The following is a 16,430-nucleotide window of genomic DNA, read 5'->3' as shown; positions in this document are numbered from 1 at the left end:
TGTCTCTATAACACAAGGGTACTTGAAGAAGCAAAAAGGGCAATCATACGGTGCTTTTGGGGCCAAGCGTGTGCCTCGGACATTTGAGGCCCTCAGCTGCGGTGGCTAGTGTCACAGGCTCTGGCTCCTGCCCCAAGAACTGCTTTTGTGTTTGAGCAATTGGAATAGGGCAAAAGTGGGTTCTGATGATCGGTAAGCAGACTGCTTAGGAGAGAGGGCCTGGCCTCCTCAGCCCTATTAAAAGAGATTACTTGTGGTTTTAAAGCTATTTTAGAGTCATGGGGCAGCTGTCAAAATACTGCTTTATAAAACAAACAAGAGGTGCAAGCTCAGAGGCAGAGCTTATTTTGCGTCATTCACCCTGTAATAAAGGCCTAAATCCCTTTTTTTAGCAGAAGAAGTGTGTGTACCTGTGCATGCATGCCTATTGCCTGCTATACCCAAGTTTCAAATTCCCTGCAAATCACTGCATTCCTTGATCACTCCCTGGTGTTGCCATGTTACCTTCATCTGTATCACTTCAGCTTCTCTTCAGAGGGCTGCTTTTCAAGGCTAATTTTAGGCTTGACCTTGCAATTACTGGTACTGTGAGCTTCAGCTTCCTGTTTAAAAGCTGCTCTCAGGACGCAGCTCTGCAGTGACGAAGTTAGTCTCCTGGATTTAGCTTGCTCTTCCTGCAGGCTGTAGCCACTGTTCTGTAGGATCTTCACGTGCTCTGGACTCTCACATATCTTCCCCTCTCAACATGCTCACCCAGCAAAGAGCACCCTGGAGAAATTAATAGTAGTAACTGGGAGGCTGTTGTTCTAATGCTCTTGATTGCTCTTAAAATATATCACCACGGACCTCATTAATTAATTTTGTAATTGCAGTAAATGAAAAGACTTTTATATCTTCCCTCTCCTGCCATTGATAGTTGTAAGTTTTAACAACATTTAGACCTCCTACTCTCTCCGGGTGGTTGCATTTGGTCTGATGCCCCTCCTCTGTGTTGTGCAGCAGCGAAGCACAGACAGGCAGACTTCCTGCACATCTCTGCTTCAGCGCTGGTGCGACAGACGACATGTCCCTCGTCTGAAGAATCATCTCATGTACATTCACAGTTGGGTTGTGTTTGACCCTTAACTACAGGTACAACTTGTCCCTCACAGGTGAAGGTTTACTGGCCTTGTAGTAGAGGACGTGTGTTGCTGAGAGTTGTCACTGGGAAGGAGACCTTCCCCACTGCTGTGCCCAGGTGGCCCTGCACCAAGGTACCCAAACATGGGGAAAGATGCCCCCCACCAAAAAAAAAACCACATCCTTTCTTGTGCCCACCACATTTGTGTGTCACAGGTGCTGTTTCAGTGCATCACTTAACAGCCTGGAAAATATGGTGTGTTTTAGGAGTCATGCCATGTCGTGAGTAAGGAGGGGTCTGGAAGATGCAGGCTGCTGGTAGACTTCTGCCCCGCTTGCCTCTCTGCTGCTGTTGCTTTTCTGGTTCTTTGCTTTGACTGTCCTCTTGTGATGTGTGAGGGGCAGAGGTGGGCTTTTGCAAAGCGCTTGAACAAGTCTTGGATTCCATTAAGAGTGGGAACCACTCTAGCTCTTGTTTTCTAGGGACCCTAGAGCAGGTCTCTTATGGGGCTTGCTTGATGGCTCTGGCAGTGCAGAGCAGTCAATGCTCAAGGAGCAGTTCCTGAAATAAACCCAGTAGTTGTGTCTCATGGATGACGAGTTCCTGCTGGTAAGGATCAACCACTACTTAAGTTTAGGGCTCAAATTGGGACTGGTTTTGGTGGAGGGCAGAAAGGCCCCTTATCACAGCAGCCAGGATCAAAGGCTGCCCATTCCTTCCAGGCAGGTCTGGTTCCCAGCTGTCATTGGGGGTAGCACATGGGAAAGCTCTGTCCTTCCACCTGCGGAGGTAAGAACAGCCCTTGCAGAAGGTGGAGCAGGTGCTCAGTGCTGAGGTTTGAAGAGGAGGTGAGAAGCGCTAAATTAGATCTGTATCACTGAGGGCAGGTTCAGATAGTGGGAAGGAGTATGATGCTCTTTTAGACTGTGCTCAGCTGTGGTGTGCATGAGTCACTTCACATCCCACCAAGTCCCCCTGTCTCTTCGTAGATTATGTTCTTCCTCAAATGTTTGTGGACCTTTGCGTGCCTCTCTGGACACCTGAGCTTTCTTGTGATGTGGTGGTGATGGTCAGAATGAGGGCTGATTCCTCTGTGGGTGACTGAGCTCCTTTCTTTACTCCTTTTTCCCCCTCATATGAGCTGGGATCGCTTAGTCCAAGTTGATCTGATCTCCTCTCACCTACCCCACTGTGTGTTCGAAGGGAGATGGAGACCCTGCCCTGTAATGTGGTCTGAGACCTGCTTCCTGCTTTGCACCAGGCAGGAAAAACCCCAGAGATTTGTGAGTGGGACTAGTCACAGTGGGGCTGCTCCCAGAGCTGGTACGTGTGCCTGTGGCCCTCCTCCCAGGCCAAGGCCCAGGTGGCAGGCGCAGGTGGCTGGCTTGCACAAGCTGCAGCTGGCCCGGCCCAGGGAGGGCTGCGGGGGCACAGCTGGAGGGAGACCACAGGTTGGCACCTTGCTCTCTGTGCCAGCAAGGCACTGTTGCCTTGGCATGGGCTCCTGTCTCAGCAGAGAAGGTTACCCTGAGCATCGCCCATGTCCAGACGGCTGTGGGGCAGGACACTGAGCTGTGAAACCACTGTCCCATTCAGCCATGCCATTTTGGGCTGTGCAGGGGAGGTTTGGGATGTGGCTGGGGGAAGTCTGGCTGCAGCAGGAACCAAGAAGCTCAGCAAGGCATGGGGTGTGCTCATGCTGGCCGAAGAGCTGGCAGGGCAGACACTGGGCTTGCCTAGTAATGCATGTGCCTCCTGTAAAAACTGGCTGTGATATTTGCATGTAACCAAGAAGGTGTCTGTTGGCAATTAAAAAAAAAAAAAATTTTAAAAACCAACCGCTTTTTGTATGAAGACAGATTTGACAAAGAGATTGGGTGAGTGCAGGATGGGGGAGGAGAGGAGAGAGGGGGCTGCAGTGGTGACAGAGAGGGGATAAAGGTGGATCTGCAAGCACTGCAGAACTGGGTCCCCTGCTCACTCTTCCCTCCCACTTCTTGAGAAAATAGAATGTGAAAGCCTCAGGCAAGGTGAGTTTGTGTGACAGGGGGTGGGTGTCATCACGAGCAGCCAGAGCTGCCCTGCTCACGGGTGCTCGGCCCGCCCATCAACCAGAAGGCATGCTGGAGGGCTGGCCTGGGGAAGGATGGTCAGGGGAACAAGAGTGGTTAAGCCACGTACACGCTTCAAATGGGGTTTTGTTCGGTGCCTTCTAGAAATAAGCTGTCTTGAAAGCTACTGTCTGGTTCAGTGCTGTTCACAATGGATCTCGACGTGCTATGGAAATACCTCAAGCTCCTGAGGGAGGCTGTCGGCCACTGTAGACGCCATACATCCAACACATGTTGTGAAAAGTTCCTGCACCAACAGCTCCTTTTCTTACAAGTAAATGTAAAAAAGGAGGAAAAAGTGGACATGCTAAAGAGAAAGGGGAACAAAGCACTGAGCAGCAGCGGGAGTGGAGGCCGTGCCACTTGGGATGGTTAGTGCCTTTCAAGACCCTGTTTCAGCAATTGCTGCAGCACCTGCTTGCATCCCCACCTGACTTTGCTGGAGGTCTGACCCTCCAGCTAGGGCAGCTGGGGGCAGGGAAAGCTTCAGTGAGGGTGCTGCACTGTGCTTTGTCCTTAATGAGCGATTTGAGGTGTCAGGTGAGAAGGCAGAAGTGCTTAATCTGATACCTCATCCCTCTGCTGAGGTCCTGCTGGGTTGCCCTAGTGCTTTGTAAGTATTTCTTATGCTTTAGGCTTTCAGCTGAAGCCCCACAGCTGATAGCTACTGGAGCATGGTACTAAGAAATGTTACTACAGCATACTTTGAATTCACATAGATTTTGTAGAAAAAGAATTTGAGACTTCCCTTTTTTAGAATGAGAAGCACTGCTGTTCTGAGTACAATGGTGTGGCATCTTGTTTGGAATTTCCCTTGCTTTCTATATATACACATGTAGCGAAGCCACAGGAAATGGAAGTTTTAAAAAAATACCATAGAGCATAGGTATCTGCTTCTTGAACAAATTTTATTCTTGTAGTCGGTTTTATTATTAGTGAGCACTTAATCTTGAGGCATCATTTAAGGCTTGTTTTAAAAGATGTGATGTCTTAAATCATTGGAGGGGGAAGCAGAAATTGCCTTAAAAGTTGCAGAAGATTTGAGAAGCTTTTTAGGCTCTATACTGCCCATGCTACAGAAGACAGCGTTATTGTTGAGCTTCTCTCCCTTGGGGCTTTTGGGCTAGGGACCAACTTCTGAGGCTTCTCCCAGCTGTATTTTCTGAGATTCAGTGAGTCAGTCTTGCCTACAGCTGCTGTTGTGATTGTGTGCTAAGGGCCTACTTCTGCATGGCAACCAGCATAGTTATTCGTAAACAGTGTTTACTTTAAAATCCCAAGCAAAATACATTTTAATTAGGTCCAGGAGTAATGAGAAACAGCTTACCAGCACTTGGTCTGAAAGCTGCTCGGGCACTCTGAGCTTGTCCTGGGTCTAAACTCAGGCCAGTCTGGAGAGCAAAACTGAAGGAAGGTAATCTAATGAGGGAGAAAATTTAGAAGGGATGGACTAATCATGAAGGTAACTGGACAAATACATCTTGGCAGCTCTTAATAGGCTAAGACGCATTCCTACAAGTCCCAGAAGAGACAGTTATACTGCCTCCTCCCAGTCTCCCTGGACCTACAGAGGTACCTCTGTCTGTCTTCTAGTATTGGCGTGCCTCTCCATATGGGCATTGCTCACCAGCACTTAGAGATTTACAGAAGCCTGAACGGGCATTAACTTTGATAACAGGGTTCAATTATCTTGGATGTCTTTTGTTACCAATACAGCAAATAAGGAACTGGGTCCCACATGGTCACATAGGTTCTCTACGGTTTCAAGAGTCTCTTGTGTGAGGACTTGTTTCTGCAGTTTTACAGGTCATGTGTGTTTCAGTGAACAAGTGGGGGTACAAACAGATAATGAAAGTTCACAAAGTTTATGCTATTGAAGTTCCTTTCATTTTATGCAGTTACTTTTTTACTCATACGCCTTTATTGCTTCCTTTTGGGAAAGGAGCTGGGTTCTTTTTACCATTTAACTAAAGAAGAGTTGCACTACTTGGACAGCCATCCAAGTGGCATAGAAAAATAGTGTGAGGCCAGAAGGAGCTTTCCTTAATTTAAAGGGTCCAAACGCTGCTGCGAACTCCTGGCTGCTTTCACTTCAATGTTAGGACGGTGGAGCTGACAGTTTTAATGCATACTGGTCTACAAGTTGAGGAACCTGAATTTTGAATGTAGGTGGTGGTGGTGGTAATTGCTTGGAATGCCTTGATGTGTATGCTTTGCCTGGTGAGGAGAGGGCAAGTAAACATTTTATTCCCTTTCTTCAAGAGATCTACCAGTCACTTTGGTGTAAAAGTCAAAGCACTGGGTAACAGGCAAGTTTTCTTAGGAGGAATAGTTTATGCCCTATAATCTGAAACAAATATTTGCAGGTGAGACACTGGTAGTTCTTCACAGTGTGTGTAACTGGTTTTGTCTTACCCAAGAAACAAGAAACAAATAGGTAAGGCTTTTTACCAGCTGGAAAAAAACCCAACCAACAACTCAGTAGGAAATGGTAAAACAAAATAGCTCTGAAGTGAGGTATTTTTATACTGAAAACCAGAAGATCTGTCCTAATTTTTGCCACGGGTATTCAAATTCCAGTCATTTATTGCACAGCTTTAGGTGGTAGCTGTAATCTGTGCTTGACCTATAACTTCACCTGTTTGCATCTGTTGGTCCAGTGTTGTCCTCTGTGGAGACATATCCAGCACTGAAGTGCCCTCCTTTCCCAGGCTTCGGAGTCTAATCTCTGCTCTGACAAAGGGACTAATTCACAGGTCTTACAACTACAATATGTGCTATTAATTTCTGCGTAGTGCAGATTCTCATATCTACTTCTTGTGTCTAATAGTTGTCAGGCAGTCTGTCCATCTACACCTACAGGGATTATTGTGAGTGGAAACCTACAGCAGATTTGAGCTCCTGACTGATGTATATTAAAGCAGTGATCCCAGACGCAATAAAAAACAATGCACTGTCAAGATCTAGCTTCCTTTATTGTTGTGTTTGTCTTGTAATTATCTTTTAATGTGAATCACTAAAAAAAAGGTCCATATTCTGCTGTATAGATCACTGGCAATGTAGTATTTGTGTACCCTGAAGCTGTAAACAAGGGTTGTATAATGAGAACAGTCAGAAAAAGTAAGATTAGCTTATGCCACAGGAAGTTTAATCATATGTTTCTCAGCCTATATTCTGTGGGCTGCATCTGATCTCGAAGACCTTAAAAGGCAATGTATAAAATGGTCACTAAAAAAAAAAAAAAAAAATAAGAAAAAGAAAAATCTCTGCATTTTTGTGCATGTTGTCTTGGGAAGAAAACCAGCTAGTTAGCAATCACTTCAAGATTAGGTTAATAAGAACCATTGCACCTGCACACTGCATGCAGTGGCCCACACATCATCTTCGGTAGTGTCCTACCTAAAGCACCATTGGCATAAACCATCATCTTCCTTTGGGGCCATAACAGGATCATGAAAAGGAAATATCAAGGAAAATACCTGCAGTCCTCCTAAAGCATAGTACTGGGAAGGAAACAAAGCAGGAAACAGTGGCGTTAGTTTTCTTTAATTATGAAAGGTCATGGTTGCACTTGGCCTTTACTTTGTCTGTATCCTGTCCTTAACTCCAGCTCTGACATGGTGAGAAAATCCTGGAGCCAAGGCTGAAAAAACTTGTTACATTTGTACATGTTAACTTCTAATACTTCTTCTCAAAACAGTCCTCTGCTATTTGGTAAACTTGTCTCCAGTGTCGGTAGGATAAGAAGAAATTTAAGCAAACATTGGCATTGTCACAGTTGTGGGGCAAGGTAGGATGTTAAATGTGTTCTTGTGCACCTGGAAGGTTGCTTGTCCTCTCATAAATGAGGAGTGATTTTTCGTCATGTTTGGAAATAGTCCGAGACAGTGCTTATCACTGAGGCAATGAAATAACTCATATCTGAAATCATTACATTTATTTAACCCTTAATCCCAGTAACTATACTATTTCACATTTAAATACTTACACTGAGAGATTTTTGACCACTTTACTAATGTAGTAAAGCAAATGCACAATCACTTTTATTATAAAAATAACCCTTATGTGGAATAGGAATACGGTCAATAATTACACAAACATGCATTTACAAATATGTAAAATAGTTACTTATAGCACAGAAAAATAAATAGCTCTGTACATCGTTTCTGTGCAAAAAGACAGGCTAGTTTTAGTCAATAACCAGTCCATTTATGTTCTCTTTGCTTCTCCTGATTTCAGTTGAACACAAGGATTTTCAGAAGAGGCGGCTGAAAGTTCAACCTCAATAGACAAGAAAATACTTTTGCTTTTAATCCAGATAAAGTACAGTACGATTTTTCCTATCTTCTGCCAAAATGCTCCTCCCCCATTCTTCAGTCTACATTTTTGGAAGAGGAGAAAAATTTCAAGTTCAGTCATTTTTTTCACAAGCCTTCAGGCTGCTGTAAAGAATTAGATTCAAATACAAGCTGCACCCTGAAGTGAACTAGCACTGTAAGTTTCAGTTTAGTTCGTAGTAGAATTTGCATTATGTTCGCCTTCCTTGTAGTTGTCAAAAATAATTCTTCATAAAAACACTTTGCTTTATCTTGAAGTCTTTCATACAGTCCAAGAGAAGGTGAAATCAAGTAAGAGGTAGATACTGTTCATCCTCCTAATTCCTAAGAGCTGTCCATTTGAATTACTCTGTTTTAGGACTGTAGGAGATACATACAGAGTTAAGTTTTACTGTCTATAAAGTAGTGATCAACTTACATGCCTCACATCACGCGGTCACTGACAACATTCAGCAACGTGTTTGAGGAATTCATCACTGAGTTCATCACTGAAAAACCTCATACAATGAGGGCATCTAAGTTCACCCTGTGCCCTGCCCTCGGATCCAGAGTTCCCATTGTCCGCAGGAGGAGAAGCTTGTTCAGACTGTGAAGATGTTCTTCTCATGCCTGTTTGGCCCGGGCTATTGCCTCGTAGATGTTCAACATTTGTCTGTACGTACATATGATTTTGGTTACCAATGTGAACTCTGAAATGACTACTTGTGTCTCTTGAGTCCTAGAAAGAGACAGAAGAGCTCTTTAAAAAGATGCAGTAAAGATATATTCTTTGACAGAGTATTTTCATCACCTTTATCTGAAACACTGCTCATGGTTTTTATCGGAAGATTTGTAAATAAAATATGCATCAGTTTTTGCAGTTTTATTAGTTAGTTTTAAAGTTAATTAGTTTTAAAGAAGGCTTGTAGAAAACACAGAATGTAGCCAGCATGCTCCTTTAAAGATGCCACTGTTAAGGGTCATGGCCATCCTTCCCTCTAAGAAATTCCCCCTTACTATGTTGATCCAAAATAGAAGGAAAACGGACTGGAACGGGGTATTACATGTGTTTTGGGAAGCATCTCTGCTAGAATGCAGACTATGAAATAATGTAAGGTTTTGATAGCTGCACTGAGCTGAAATGGTTTTAGAAGTACTAAGGTTCTTTTAATATCTATTTTTAAGTATATTTTAGTTCTGAATTCTGTTGACATGCTTTAATTGAAAAACTAGCATGTTGCTTTCTTACCTGTCTTCTGGCTAGCTGGTGTTGCAGACATGCAACTTCTGCCTGAAGCTCTTGTATTTTACTCTGTGCTCGTTCTCTGTCTGATCTCTCAGATGTGAAATCATCTTTATAAACTAGGACCTGAAAAAGAATTATTATGTTAACTTTTTATAAATTAGAGCATTGGCAGGTTAGATTAAGAAGTTGAGGCGGTGATTCCTTTGCTTGTAAATGCTTATACCCAGAATCTCAATATTATCTTCTCTATCATATCTGGACTTTAAAGGTATTTGTATTTCTTTTTCAGACCTTTTACTATTTTGTATTAAAGCCAGCAGAACTGCAAGCAGTTCTTTAAGTAGTGAGTTTCCCTTAAATCTGTGTTGTTAAGTATCTCTATAGACAAATGTAGCAGGACAAGTGGCAAATGTCAGAAGAGGTAATTTCGTTTTTCCCCCCTTGAACTTCAGTGGTCTGGGGAGAAACCAGGAATTCCTATGTCTAGGAAGAAGAAACTTAATCACCTGTTGTTCCAGCATTTGTATGCGCTCGTTGTCTCCTTCACTAGCCTTCTTCACATCTTCTAATTCTCTCTTAGTTTTTATGCATTCATTCATTTTTTCTTCCAGCAGTTTGTTTAACCGGAATATTTCCTTGTGCATCAGGTCAGAGTTTGTTTGTGCTGAAGTTATGCCATGCTGCAGATCCAGTTGTGACTTCATCTCTTTGAGCTGCAAGTGGAGTCGCTTCACATACTCATCCCTACTCGCATCATATTTCTGCCATTTTGCATTTAAGTCTTCCACCTGAAAGATTACCCAGGAGAGTCATGAAGAACATGAAGACACAAACTGCCAAGCCTTCGTAGACTGTCTATATATGCAGGACCAAAATTCTCTAAAGGACAATATGCTAATTCAGCCACTGAGTGTGGATAAGCCACTCCACAGGAGAGCAGATGATGATCATGCTATAAGCCAGGCTCTCCACAGGCAGCCTTCCCCATTCACCAGTACAGAGGGATGGTATTAAATAATAACGAATGGGAGAGGTTGGTGGTCACCCTGGGCCTACTGCTGTTCTCCTGGGGTGTAGTACTGATGTACGGAAGGAACACAAAAGCAGTTTTCTTCCACTGTGTATTTTTAAGAAAAAAAAAACCAAACAATACATTAAAAACAATGTAGTAAGTTGTTCTTAGCTAAGGGAAGAAAGACTAAGAAAAATTTTGGACTCGCATTAAACTGCTACTTAATTAGATTAACCAGGCCCTACCTATTCTAAATTTACTGTAATTCAAAATACTCAATCCAGTCTTAATCTTGTACAAAATGAAAGTACTCACGTGAGCTACTTTTTGTTTTAACATCCTGTTTTCATCTTGTAGGTTGCAGATAAGAGCTTGAAGTGAAGTTTCATTGTCTAAAACCTATAATTTTCAGATAAAGGAAGTGTTACTTTAACATAAAAATCCCAAATGCTACTTAGCTATTAAACTGTTAAACTGGAAGTGATCTTTTTTAAATTTCTCTAAAACTATTTGCTCTCAGTGAAAAATACATACATCTAGGTCTTCTTATTTCTATATAGTATATTCCTAAAGAGTAATAGTATAGCCTACTGCTTTTGTTATTAATAAGCAATGCAAAATGTACTCAGGTTTTTACCACCTTGGTATTGCTTTTAAATAGATCTGAGTGGTGTCACAAAATCGTACCTGTCTTACCAAATTCTGAGCCTGCTCAAGGTAACAAGAAAAATACCACACATTTTACATGCATGAAGGTCTACACTGATGACAACAGAGCTTAGCAGTTTACATGAACTCCTTGGAAACTACTTGTCTGGAGTGGGGGAATGCATGACAGAGACACAGATATGCTTTCATCTTGCTTTGTTATTACTGTCAAGTTTGGCCAGTAGGAAGAAATTACTGAGGGAAAAAAACCCTGCTTGCTAAATAATTGACTAAAATGATACCCCTTTTTTACAGTTGTGACATCTGCTTTAAAAAACCCCTGGTGTACATGAGTAATATAGAATACTTTTGTACAAAATTCCCTAGAATCAGCTAGTAATTGCATCTGAAATTTCTCTTCTTCAACAGGGAAGTCCCCACTGTACAAGGTTAGCTACTTATTACATGTATCAAAGTCAATTAATTTCCTGTCTATCAATTACATATAAAATATGGTAATACTGAATGCTTCAAGTCCCTTAAAAATTCCTTTTTTTCTTGTATCTAGTCCATCTCGAACTACTTCTTACAGGTAACTTTAACATGAATAAGTTTTCTTTGGAAATGCTCCTGGAATGTTTTACAAAGTAAAAGTGAGCAATGTGTAAAGTTTATCGTAAAAGCATAGATGAGTGGTCATGTGAAACACAGCACTGCCACTACATAGCAGTAAGAGCATGAGACAGAATTTTTCTTTTTTGTGAGAATTGGCTGTAGCATCCTACTCAACACTCTGATCTGTTACCAGAGACAGCACCTCTAATGTTATTTCCTTATGGTATCATCATGAATTACCTAATGACTCTGGACCATCATGATTTCTGGAACAACAGAACACCATGATCTACCTCTGCCTCTGCCCTACACATAAAAGCTTCAGCTAAGGTGATGATGCAGCAAAGCCACACAGCTATTAGCAAAGCATGCCAAAATCCAGGTGTTTCTTTGTGCCCCTCGGTGGCGTTTCTGTCACCTTCCTATCATGAAGTAATTTTTCTAAACATCTCTGCTGGAGAGAAACATTGGACTGGGGGTCCAAGGGGGAACCCCAGAGCAAAAAAAAAAAAAAAGGTAGAACACCTTGACTCGTTCTTCCCTCACCAACTTTCTGTAGGTCTGTACTATGTGTGCAAAGCCAAATCCTGATCTAAGATGACCGCATGCTATAGAGTCCTTAATATAAATACTATTTTAAAGTGTCTCTTTGTTTTGTGATTTAAATTCTTAAACAAGTAATCAGGAGATACCACCTTCAAAAGCACAGCACCATCTAGTGATGCACGGAAGCATGCTGCAGTATAAAAGCAGCACTTTCTCCTGTATACACAGGGAAGAGTTGTAATCATGGAATTGCTGAGGTTGGAAGGGACCTCTCAAGATCCTCTCCTCTCCAAAAAAAAATACCCTCTGATGATGAGATAAGCGAGATGGCCAAAATACAAGTGATTGACAACTGCTTCCATCCTAAATTTTTGGTACTCAGAATTGTTTAGAACTTAACACCTCAGAAACTACTAAGACCTTAAAGAAATGTAGTAGCAGTAAGAATACCTGATTAGCTCTTTCAGTAGGTGTCTGGTCATCTGAATTCCGCTTCTCTCTTCTTTGCTTCTCTTCTAGACATTTTGCCAGATGTTGACACATTTCTGCTGTGGATGCTAATTTGCGTTGAAGTTGGTGAGTTTCATCAGTGAGTGAACGGCACAAAACATCGCTGGTGGCCTGAGCCTTCTCTCTCTCTGCCAAGCTCTTCTGAAGTCGTAAGATTTCTCTTTCCTTTTCATATGGAGGCTGATTTATCATCTGCTGTATTTCTCCATTTTTCTCCTCTAGCTGCTGATTCAACTTCTGTACTTCCTAAACATAAGGGGGAGGGGAAGTTATTTAAAAGCAAAATGAACTCAAAAGCCAAAATAGTTCTAAGACTGAAATCTGTATTGCAGTAATTCCATATTGCACCTATACTCACTGCGAAGTACTTAAAAAGTAAAATAAATTAATTCATTTCTGCATAATCACTCGACCTTGGAACTGACAGATCAGTCAATCAAAATCAAGAACTGCTCGGACAGCTCTACAGGCACTTCCTAGTCAGTAGGATGGAGAAACCAGAAACAATAAGCCAAAATTCAGGAAGATTCAATGGAAAGATATACAGCAGCAACAAACTAAAGATGAAACTTACAAGAAACAAAGTAGTTTAAAAGGAATAACTATGGAGACTGAGAAATGCTTAGTGGTCCTGCATTCTAAATTACCAGATAGGAGAGATTTTCCTCCAAAAAAATGGAACTGGAAAGTCGTCGTATCAAAACCCAGTGAAGTGTATTCATTGCCTGGCACTATCACAAGGACAAAGCAGAGGGAGCATACACAGCAACTTTCCCACCTAGGAAAGGATGAGTGGTAAGGACAGGCAAATAGAAAATGAAATCCATGTGGCAGCACTGACTCTATTTTGGCCGTAGCTGACCCTCCAAGGTACGTGAGGGGATCTGTGTATCTCATTGCCACACATTCTTGTTGAATTGGAAGCTCTGTGGGATCTTCTGCACTGCATTAAGGTAATTGCTCCATAGGTGTTTTGAAAGGAAGAAGTTTGCTTGCTGACTGTGGTACAACCGCTCTGTAGTACCATGCATCTGAAGTGCACCAGTCCTGACTTTGTCAAAAACAGTTTGTGCTTGATATCCTCAAAAAGTAGCAGGTGCTGGTAACAGAAATCTCTGAAGCACTGCTCCTCCAGAATCAACGATGTCCTGGATGCCAGCGTAGACCATGAGACAGGCACAAGCTTAACTCTACCCTTCCAGTTCCTGGGGAGTCCTAATGGAGATGTAAATCACAGGAGGCACTCTTCTTTGCCAGCACGTAGGCCTCTGACTTCACAAAATGTCCTTTTTTGTTGTTGTTACTTCTAGTGGCAATGATTTCAGTGTTTCTAGGTGGGCATACAATACTTATTTCTAAAAAGAATAAAATTAGTTTCTAACTTACAGAAATAGTACTCATTCTAATTACCGATGTTTAAATTCTTTAGCATCATGCTAAATGCTAGATTTCCCCTTTGCTATAAAGACATTCACCATCAGACTTCAAAATATATTTGGATACCACAGGTTTGTCATCTGTCTGCAAAGTGTCAGTACAATAGATCATCTCTTGTTACAAATTTCCAAACTCAAACTTATTTAAATGTATTTTAGGTGAGTGTCATATATGGAAAATGTTTTGTATAAGCATTAGGTCAAGAGATTACTTATGACAAAAATACTTGTTTCAATTTTAAGTACTGCTTCTTGGTTTGGAAATTCCTTTATGCAGCTTCATATAGACAGAAATGCTTTAAAATTCTTCAAGTATTTCAGACTGAACATGGGCAGGTCTTAATGACAGTAGCAAAAAATAGCACTTGTGGTGGATGCAGTTTCAAGACTTTTTCTTCCCCGTCATAAATTTCCCTGATCTACCTCCTCACAATCCAGACTTGCCAGTTACTTCTCCAAGTATTAATGGGCTGCCTTAATGTCACTACAAAAATCCTTTTCTAAGTGCACTTTAAAAAAAACCCCACTTTAATAGAAAAAGTGTGGTGGCATCAGTTGTTTATCTTACATAACACTTGTTCTGTAAGAAATGTTCTCTTGCATCCGATAACGAGGAGGGTCTTCACTAAGTGATATGGAACTTCCAAATTTAGTGTGTTTTACTATTTTTCCTTCTCCTTCTGAAGCCAGCTGTATGAGGATTTGTAATGCCACGCCAAGTCCTTGGTTTAGGATTTTATGGTTTGTCTTCTTGAACTGAGTGCAGCGGGGAACTACTGTTGGACACAGACGGCTGAGCTCGCTTTGAGCACGGCCCAACTCCGGGCACACTCGACAGAGCAAGTCCCGTCAAACGCCGCAGGGCTCAAGCCCTCCGCTCTCCGCTCCCCGGTGCGGGCTGCGGCAGCGCCCGCCTGCGGCGCCGCCGGGCGGCCCCTCACCCCGCCGGGCAGCGCCGGTGCCTGCGCACCCCGAGCAGCATGCTGCCGTAAGCGCGAGTGAGCGGTCGGAATGCAAACCGGCTGCGCCCTCCGTTCAAGACAAGCACTGCCGGACTTATTAAGCTTAAACTACTCGTTTTGCTCGAGAGGCGTGCGGAGGCACAGCTCCGGCGGCGAATGCTGCCGGCACTCCGGGGCTCCACCCGTGCCAGCCCAACTGCGAATGAGGGCATTCGCGGGTTTACCTGGCTCAGAGCTTCCACTCTTCGCGCCGAGAGTCGCTCGCTGTCCCTGAGCTGCTCCCGGGCCTGGCCCAGCTGCTCCAGCAGGCTCTCCACCAGCGAGCGGGCCGGCTCCGGCTCAGCGCCCGCCGCCCCCGCCGGCGGCTCCTGCTCCTGCTGCCGCTGCTGCAGCCGGGCCAGGCTGCTCCGCAGCTCCCGGATCGTCGCCTCCTTGGCAGCCAGCTGCAGCTGGAGGTGCTTCAGTTGCTGGGCGGACTCGTGGTACAAAGTGCAGAGCACGTTGTACCGAGGCACTTTGTTCTTCAAGCTCCTGTTCTCCCGGTGTAGCCTCTCCAACATCTCCTCCACCTGTTTGAAGCGGGCCGCCAAGGGGTCCGTACTGCTACCCTCGCTTACCGAGCACATGGCTGGGGAAGGTGAGCCGCGGTCACGCTGCTGCCCCTTCTCTTTCTTCTGCAGGGCGAGCAGTAATCCGGCCAGGTGCATATAAACCCGAAGAGGAGCCAAGGCAGAGCTGGGGTGGCTGTCGCTGCTCTTCCTGCTGCTCCACTCTTCCGCCTTCCCCGCCGGGGGCGGAGGATGGTTGCTCTCCTTTAACGGCTCGCAGGATCCGGCGCAGGGCGGGCCGGGCCTCGGCGGAGGGGGAACCCCGCGGCGGGGGAGGGCAGCGCTTTTCCCCCGCCGCCCGGGCGGGAGGCGGCCCCGGGGGCGGGGCGGGCTGGGGAACCCCGGCCGGGGCGAAATGGCGGCGGGGTCTGAGGCGTGAGGAGGGGAGAGCCGGGGCGGGCGCTGAGGGGCCGGGGGAGGCCGGGTTGGACGAGGGGGCGCTGAGGGGAGGTGGCGGGGGTGACTGAGGCCGGGGGGCGGCCGCTGCGGGCCGAACGAGGGGGAACGTGGGCGGAGGGGGATTGGGGCGGCGGGGCGGCCGGCGAGAAGCCGCCGAGAGGGAGAAGGGGGAGCGAGGGTCCTCCGAGGGGCTGCGAGAGTAAGCGGCTGGCCCCGCGTTGCGACAGCCCCGCAGCGCGGCGTCCCAGCAGGAGCCGCTGCGGGAATTCCCCGCCTCGGAGCGGGACTTTCCCCCCTCGCACCCCCCGGCGGCGCAGCGACCCCCGCGCCGAGCCGATCCCCGCTCCGCCTCCCCGCCGGGCCCCGGCGCGGGGTCTCGCTTCGGCCTTGCCAGTGCAAGCGATGAAGAAATGCCCGGAAAATGCTGCGTGGTGTGTTGGATCCGCAGCGGAAGCAGCGGGAAAGCTTTGGGCCCCGGCGCAGCAGCAGCACATATCTCCTCGAAGGCAGCGCACCTTTAAGGGTTTTGAGGAGAAACTTGCTTAGGGAAGACCTCAGGAGACCTAAGTCTTGCAGTCGTCAGAATTCATCTCATCAGCTAGTGTTTATACTCTCATAACTGCACTTGGAGGTGGTGAGAGTAACACCAGCTGCCTGACGCCGAACAAGATGCCGATCGGCCGTCCCAGTGGTGCAGAACTTTGATTAGCAGCATAGCAATAGAACCTCTTAGCCAGGACTACAGCTATCTGAGAGCTTATGCTGAGGTAGTATTTCTCATAGTTTCTTGTTGTTTTGAACCCCTCACTACAAGGACATCGAGATGCTGGAGCGTGTCCGGAGAAGGGCAACAAAGCTGGTGAAGGGTCTGGAGAGCAGGTCTGATGGGGAGCGGCTGAGG

At 45.1% G+C, this 16,430-nt stretch overlaps 1 protein-coding gene across 2 annotated transcripts; it reads right to left on the bottom strand.

The window, feature by feature from the left end:
- Nucleotides 1-7,224: 7,224 nt before the first annotated feature.
- Nucleotides 7,225-15,323, bottom strand: TNIP2 (TNFAIP3 interacting protein 2). Of its 2 annotated transcripts, none has more exons than XM_075092025.1 (6): nucleotides 14,747-15,323; nucleotides 12,065-12,370; nucleotides 10,121-10,204; nucleotides 9,300-9,581; nucleotides 8,797-8,916; nucleotides 7,225-8,286 (listed from the first exon to the last, which is right to left on the bottom strand). In XM_075092025.1, exons 1-6 carry the CDS (start codon nucleotides 15,227-15,229, stop codon nucleotides 8,005-8,007), a joined length of 1,557 nt encoding a protein of 518 aa, XP_074948126.1. In that variant the 5' UTR covers nucleotides 15,230-15,323; the 3' UTR covers nucleotides 7,225-8,004. The 2 variants fall into 2 exon arrangements, with proteins under 2 accessions (XP_074948126.1, XP_074948127.1); XM_075092026.1 differs by having other exon boundaries at nucleotides 15,140-15,323.
- Between the last annotated feature and the right edge of the window lie 1,107 nt (nucleotides 15,324-16,430).

The sequence above is a fragment of the Phalacrocorax aristotelis genome, chromosome 4 (genome assembly GCF_949628215.1).
Source record: "Phalacrocorax aristotelis chromosome 4, bGulAri2.1, whole genome shotgun sequence".
NCBI lineage: Eukaryota > Metazoa > Chordata > Aves > Suliformes > Phalacrocoracidae > Phalacrocorax > Phalacrocorax aristotelis.
Note: the sequence above shows the minus strand (reverse complement) of the source record. Positions and strands in the feature narration are given on the sequence as shown.